The 6,741-nt window shown below is 45.6% G+C and overlaps 1 protein-coding gene across 1 annotated transcript; it reads left to right on the top strand.

The window, feature by feature from the left end:
* Positions 1 to 555: 555 nt before the first annotated feature.
* Positions 556 to 833, top strand: PHALS_06760 (uncharacterized protein; the record flags this gene model as incomplete). Its single annotated transcript, XM_024720106.1, has 2 exons — positions 556 to 600; positions 681 to 833. The coding sequence occupies 2 exons, from the start codon at positions 556 to 558 to the stop codon at positions 831 to 833; spliced, it is 198 nt and encodes a 65-aa protein (XP_024585339.1).
* Positions 834 to 6,741: the final 5,908 nt, after the last annotated feature.

Raw genomic sequence — 6,741 nt, 5'->3', positions numbered from 1 at the left:
AGGCCCCCGTGATGCACGTGAAGTGGCACATAAACCACTGAGCACTGCTCTCGTTGCGGAGCAGTCGCTGCATGTTATTGATGGCGTGGTCGGACTGAGTCCGAGGCATCATGGGTACGGCCCATCAGATGCTGTATTTGTTAATCTATCAATACTAAAGTTTACCACAACTTTTCAATCAGCAAACTAATAATCGCAAACAAAAAATGAATATATTGTGCACGTAGTTAATATTGTAAGCATTTGCCTTTCTTACATGAAATACTAAGAATCATGAAATTTTCTGAGGTAAGTTTCACGAAGAATTGAATCTGCTCACTTCGGATTATCCACTAAGGGGGTTGTACCTCTTTTGTGGGGCGCTCACACATTATAGCAGCCACCTGTTTATTATCTGCGGGCTCTCGCTTAATATCAAGCCTAAGTTGACTATATAGCATTCAGATCCTTCGCTAAACCAGAGCTTTATCCCATACCTCCTTTGGTTGCTACCAGCGACACTGATCGCGTCATTTCGTTCGCCAGATAAAGTCCGCAATACTAGACGCTCTAAAAATGCCTGAGACACGTGATCCGGCAGAATCAAAGTCACTTGATCCGGTAGAGTTTAGAAATCTGTTGAGAGAAAGCTTATGTACAGAGATGGTAAGATTGATTTATCCTATTGGTTTTATTCGAAGCCTGAAAAATTATTGGAGATCTTTGAGAAGCAGCTGGGTAGTAACGACCTAGTGAGCCTTTTCCAAGGGGTCCTCAATGATATCGAGCTAGAGAGAATGTTTAAAGCGGCTTTGAAGAACGACGATCAGGAACGTTGCTCAGAAATATTATAAAAGAATGGATGTCGGTCGAGAGCGTTGATACGCAAAGAATAATAAAGTTTGAAACGGGTCTAAAGGATGATAGGCTGGTAGAGTTATTCAGAGCTGCTCTCTCGAATGATCGCACCGCAAGGAATTTTCAAGTACTTCTGCAAAGTTCCTTTCTGATAAAACTCTTACAAATTCTTGCGTCACACTGGTATCGAAATCAGTTTGCGTTTCAAATAATCGATACGAGCAATTAGCCTCCTCTTCATCCTACGATCATTTACACTAGATAGTTTAAATTGTGTGAAGTAATCACAAAATCTATATTTGTAGTTCCTACATAGTGTTCTAACTGTAGGGCTGAGCAACAGTCGTTGTTGTAAGAAGCCTTCTTGTGGTACACTTAGGATTGGTGGCTATAGAACGTTGACCTGGCGTAGTCGTCGACGTTGAAGGACTACCTGACCTACTTTAAGTGCTTAAGCTTTTCACACAGCAGAGAATCGTACTGGAACCTAACCACACCAATACTCGAATGGTATTGCAACATCGTCTTCACATGTTACTACTATTCCACATGTATCATTTTCTTTATTTTAGCCCCCGAACGATTAATTGTGAATGTTTTTGCGTTCTTAAAAAGATTTATCGGCTAAATCCAAGACAACAAGAATTACGTGCCTAAGAGAAATCTCGGTACAAAGTTGTGCTCTTGGCTTCTTTGCAATACAGCATGTGAAGAAAAAGCAGTCGGTACATGCATTTCGCCGCGCAGCTTTTTACGCCAACTTCTTCACACGATTTGCCAGATTTACAATAATCGACAAACATAACAGCTACATTTTAAAACATAATTATTTCAGTGACAGATATATTTAAAATATTCTTACAAAGGCTGACGGTAAATTTTACATGTGGTGGGTGACTTTTATAATCACCTAAAATACTGAAAAATTGACATTATCACAACATTACTTGGTGTCGAAAGTCTTAAAGAGTGCTTTTGCGGAAATGCGCCGTTTTCGTTGGTACTGAATTGGTCTATAGCTACGAATATGATATAAAACAGATAAGAAAGATGTTATTGGATTCCTTAAACACACCACTAAAAAATGTGCATGACCCCAGTTACAACAAAAAAGAAGGACATACACCACGAAGAAGTAGGATTCGAATATAAAAATTGAGCTAGTGCTTGTAGAATATCCTGAATTTATTGTATACGAGCTTCTATGCACCCATTGTCTCATAGCCATCAGCATTCGTTCGAGTAATTAAGCGGCGATTTTCAAAAGCTTTCTTTTTAATATGGACCTAGCAGCTCCATCAATTTCTGCAGCCTGCTAGCTTACGTCACAGCTACAGCATTATGGAAAAGCTCTCCACTTTGAGGTCCGCGGGCAAAAATAGCTCAGTTGGACGATATCAACAAATTCTGGTAAAATCAGCCAGCGCCTATTGGATATTTTCGACTGGCACGCAAGAAGTAACGAGGCTTGTTTTTTAAAGGAGCAAACAGTACCACAGATTCTTCCAGCCGATGCACCTGCGGCTTGCCATTTGTTGTTCAACAAGGTAAGCATCTTATCGCCAAGCATGAGCAAGAATTTAAAAAATTCAAGAATATCAGAAACAATACAAATATGCTTTGAATAAAATAGTTCCTGGTATCAAGGGAATTTTTTACGAAAAGGGAGGCTGTCACCACAAGTGCTTCACGGCTGGATTCGTTATCACGACGGAAAGCGAGTCTTTGACACTGTACTCTGTTCTGTAAGCTCAAAAACAGGTCCAAATATCTTGTTGGTGTCCTCGTGAATGTCAACAGGACTGGCATGTAAAGTGATAAAAATTATCTTCAAGCACACTCAAGATGTGATTTGTAGGAGGGTGGACGCGAGAACCAATCCTCTGTTTGATAGACGCTCATTTAAGCCACGTTAAATTGGCAAACTTCTAGTGATAAAGGCGCAGAAATGCTATCGTTCTCTAGAGCTCACCAACCTAATCCAATCACGATAATTTATATACATAAGAAAGTTTTACAACAATTATATTGATTTGGCTCAAGAGTATTGCATTTTCATATCTCCACGCTTGCTGTTTTACAGCATTTACCTCACGATATTCAGCGCGTAGTGGTCCCTCATGATCCTGTTCTCAAGTACAGAATGCTGTACGATACGCAGATGTGGACACTTTGAACATACTTATTGCTCGGTAAGCGCTATGCACGTGGTGGCTTGATACGTATGAGTGCATAGCACAAATGAGCGCACGTGTGAACGAGTTGAAATCCCGTCGCATTGACATTGTCGTTGGTCAGCCTGGCGATTCCGGTGGAGTGTTGTCACTCCAGAAGTACGGTTCTGGTTATTGGAGGTTAGTCTGGTAATGCAGTATTGTGGACTTAACCAGCAATACTATCACCAGATGAGAAAATAATTAACCTGTTCCTCAACAAGGTATTCCCAACAAGGCCTTCTGAAATTTATTGTATCGAAATGAATCTTATGCTTTACAGACAAATTGTGTCAGCCATCAATCATCAGCAAATAAATAGCTAGATGGAATGCTTTGATCGCGTGGTGAAGAATATTCATCACGTTCTTTCTAAGGACCAGTACAAGTGTAGTGGATCGCAATCCGCTTGTTCCAAGTACTAAAGCCTTACCAAGGCAAACGAACACTTCTGTTCAAAAATGAAATTGTATTGAATATTTTTAAATGCGGCAGAGCCGCCAATATCTGAAGCCTTACGTTTTCCTTATTATTATGGTAATACCTAATTAATATAGCAAACCTAAAAAATATAGTAATTTGCATTGATACTGGCAATCCTGCCACGTGGTAGCTTCTTGTTACGGTATAGCCACACCACTGTGTTATTACAATACATACCTTTGTACGGTCGCACAATCTAGTGCGACTCGCCCTTTCATACAAGGGCACGTGTAACCCCGTTACACTCTCCCCCATTCAACTGTGATTACCTTGATTCACATTTAAAGGTCGTCTAATACGAGGCTCGCGTGTCTGAGGCACCATCACGTTCCTTATAACAACTTTAGCCCTTCTTTTTCTTCTACACAGGGTGCATCCTCGGACAGTACATCCGCGGATCCGCTCCAAGCCCTCGGCAACCGAGCGCAGCACAACGCGCCCGCCCTGGGCAACGAATTTCTTCGTGGAGGGGCTGGAGAAAGTCGACTTCGAGTTGGACACTTTCCCAGCATGGGATAACGAGAAAGATGAAGTGCGCCAACGGCGCGACATGAGCCCAGCTCAAACCTTGCGGACATCATGTCCGTTTCCCGACCTCTCGGCTTCCGGGGAAGTGGTATTATCGCCAATCACCTCGACAAGGCACAGGTTACAGGGCAATTATTCTACGCTCGTATGCACGTTCGGTCTGGGACTCTCGTCTGGAATACGGCTTCCGCTCGGCATATCCCGCTACTGAAGCGAAAAACGCGACCACTCGATCGTTAAGCGTCTACGTAGTCGGGGCCCCGGCCACTACACAAGCTAAGCTTGATCAGCGGAAAGCTCTCCAAGCTCGCTTTTTTGGGACCACAAGTGATCCCAATGGATCGGGACCGCGCTCGACTTCAAGCTCAGATAGGAGATGCTCCTGTGTTTGCAATGCGGACTATTCCTATAGTGCTGGGCTGCAAATGATGAGGACCACTTTGAGCGATGGGTGCAGCGGCGCCGGAAATTTTTTTCGCTACCTACCCTACAGCGAAGCCACAAGGAAGTGGACGTGCACGTTGAGCGCCATCTTAGATCTGAGTTTGCCAAACTCAAGGCGCAACGCCGACTTTCTGCGTTTTGTCGCCTTGCGACATATGGAACAGTCCATTACCCTCCCGCGATCGCTGAAATTCCTCACACAAGTGAGGCTACGACCACAGCAGCTCAGGGCCATAGCTCATGGCCCACCAGCTTCCTGGGCTACTGCCAAGGAGCGCGGTGAGCAAGACGACGCAAAGCGTCATGATTCTTCCAATTATAAGCGTCAACAACGTCGGGAAATTTTGCCGAGGTGGCACCTCAAACTCCCACGAGCTCTCGGAGTTTAGGTATCCCCGCATATTGAATAAGCCCTGTCGGCGGCGGGTGATGACGACTTCGTCGATCGCCGTCCGGTGACTCGCGATGCTCTTTGAGCGTTTGAAGACAAAATCCGTCATAATCGGCACTCTGCTGAGCATCTCTCCGAGGTTGCCTATCGCTGTTCGAAAAACTCGAGAGCCTGGAGCACTTTGTGCACCTGCTGCATCACGTTGAGGATTATCGTGCTCTGTTGGAGCGGCTCCTAGCCGTCATGCACACGAATACGTACGACGGTATAGCGCTTTGCGCCGTTGGAAAGGTAGTTTTTGCACTCCGTGTTAACTGATTGCTGTTTCAACTTCTGGGTGGCCGAGCTCCATTGAGTACCGTCCCGGCGCCAACACTTCCGCGTTCACTTGCGCCGGATCCCGGTATGGCTTAAGCAAGCCCACAAAAAACACTGGGTGGGTGCGCATCTTCCTAAAAAGTTCAGTGTGTACGCTAGGCCTCGCTTTGCCACGATCTTAAAAGGTTCGATAAATTGTGGACGAAGCTTCGTCTTAAAGGCAGTAAAGACTACATGAGTAGGGAGGTTTTTGGCGTTTAATTAAATCAGGTCTCCGACCTCAATAATTTCAACATTTCTTCCTTTTTCATCTGCATATTCCTTCTGCATGTCTTGGCTTTCAGATATCGTGTCGCGAACGTGTCGTAAGACACTTAGTCGAGTAGACTGGTAGTCTCCGACTTCTTTACGTACAGGGAGGGGGCTGATATTGGCATGCCATTAGGCTATTCATATCCCCCCACCAAGCCCTGAGCCATGGGACGGCGGCGTCAGCGAAATTCGAGAATTAATAAGCCCGTTCACATAGAACGGCGTATAGCCGGTAGACGAATGCACTGCATTGTTCAGGGCAAACTCCACAAGTGGCAACATAGCGCTCCAGCGCTTCGGCGTCTCAGCGCTGACTGCAAAGAACGTCTTCAGTGACGCGATCCATGCGCTCAGTTTAATCATCAGTCTGTGGATAGTCCGCTGTTGACAAAGTCAGCTTGGTGCCCAGCACCCTCAAGAGTGAAGACCAAAACTTCGCAGTGAATCGCGGGTCTCTATCAGAGCAATTGGCTCTGGGAGTCCATTCTGTCGAAAGACGCGATCGACAAACAGCGTCGCTGTACCCACACCGTTGATGGTGTCCGGCACTGCCGAAAGATGAGCCATCTTGCTTAAGCGGTCCACAAATACCACGACACTCGTGTTGCCTGCCGATCCCTTCGGCAGACCAAACCCGAAACCATACTCATGGACTGCCAACACCCGGAGGGTACAGGCAAATTGGACAGCGGCGCCGCCGTATTCGGAGAGGTTTTACCCTCTGACACGTCTCACACGTGCGCTCGTCCACTTGTACAGCTTGAACCACCAAAAATGACAACTTACCGAGCTGTACGTCTTCTCACGACCAAGAGGGTCATCAAGTGGGGTGTCGTGAGCCTCATAGAGGGTACGACATTTTAACTTCTCATGTTGAGAAACCACAATTCACGGCATATCGTTGAATCGATGTTATAATACAGCAACCCGTTGCTCAATGAGTATCGGTGTAACCGTGCACGCAAACACGCCCACAATTTCTTGTCCGAGCAACCAAATTCCTTGCTTCGGAGAGCACGTAGCACGGCTACACAAACTGTCACCCGCGTATGCGGTGCGGATCAAATCCGTCGCTGACGACGTCACCGTTGTGACATGAGCAAGCTCATAGTCCGGTCTGCGTGACGACACATCAGCCAAGGCATTCTGCTTTCCTGGCTAATACTTCACCTCAAAATTACATTCTGCAAAGAATGAGAGCCACCTGGCCATCCC

This window comes from Plasmopara halstedii (genome assembly GCF_900000015.1).
Source record: "Plasmopara halstedii genome assembly, contig: Scaffold_3060, whole genome shotgun sequence".
NCBI lineage: Eukaryota > Oomycota > Peronosporomycetes > Peronosporales > Peronosporaceae > Plasmopara > Plasmopara halstedii.
Note: the sequence above shows the minus strand (reverse complement) of the source record. Positions and strands in the feature narration are given on the sequence as shown.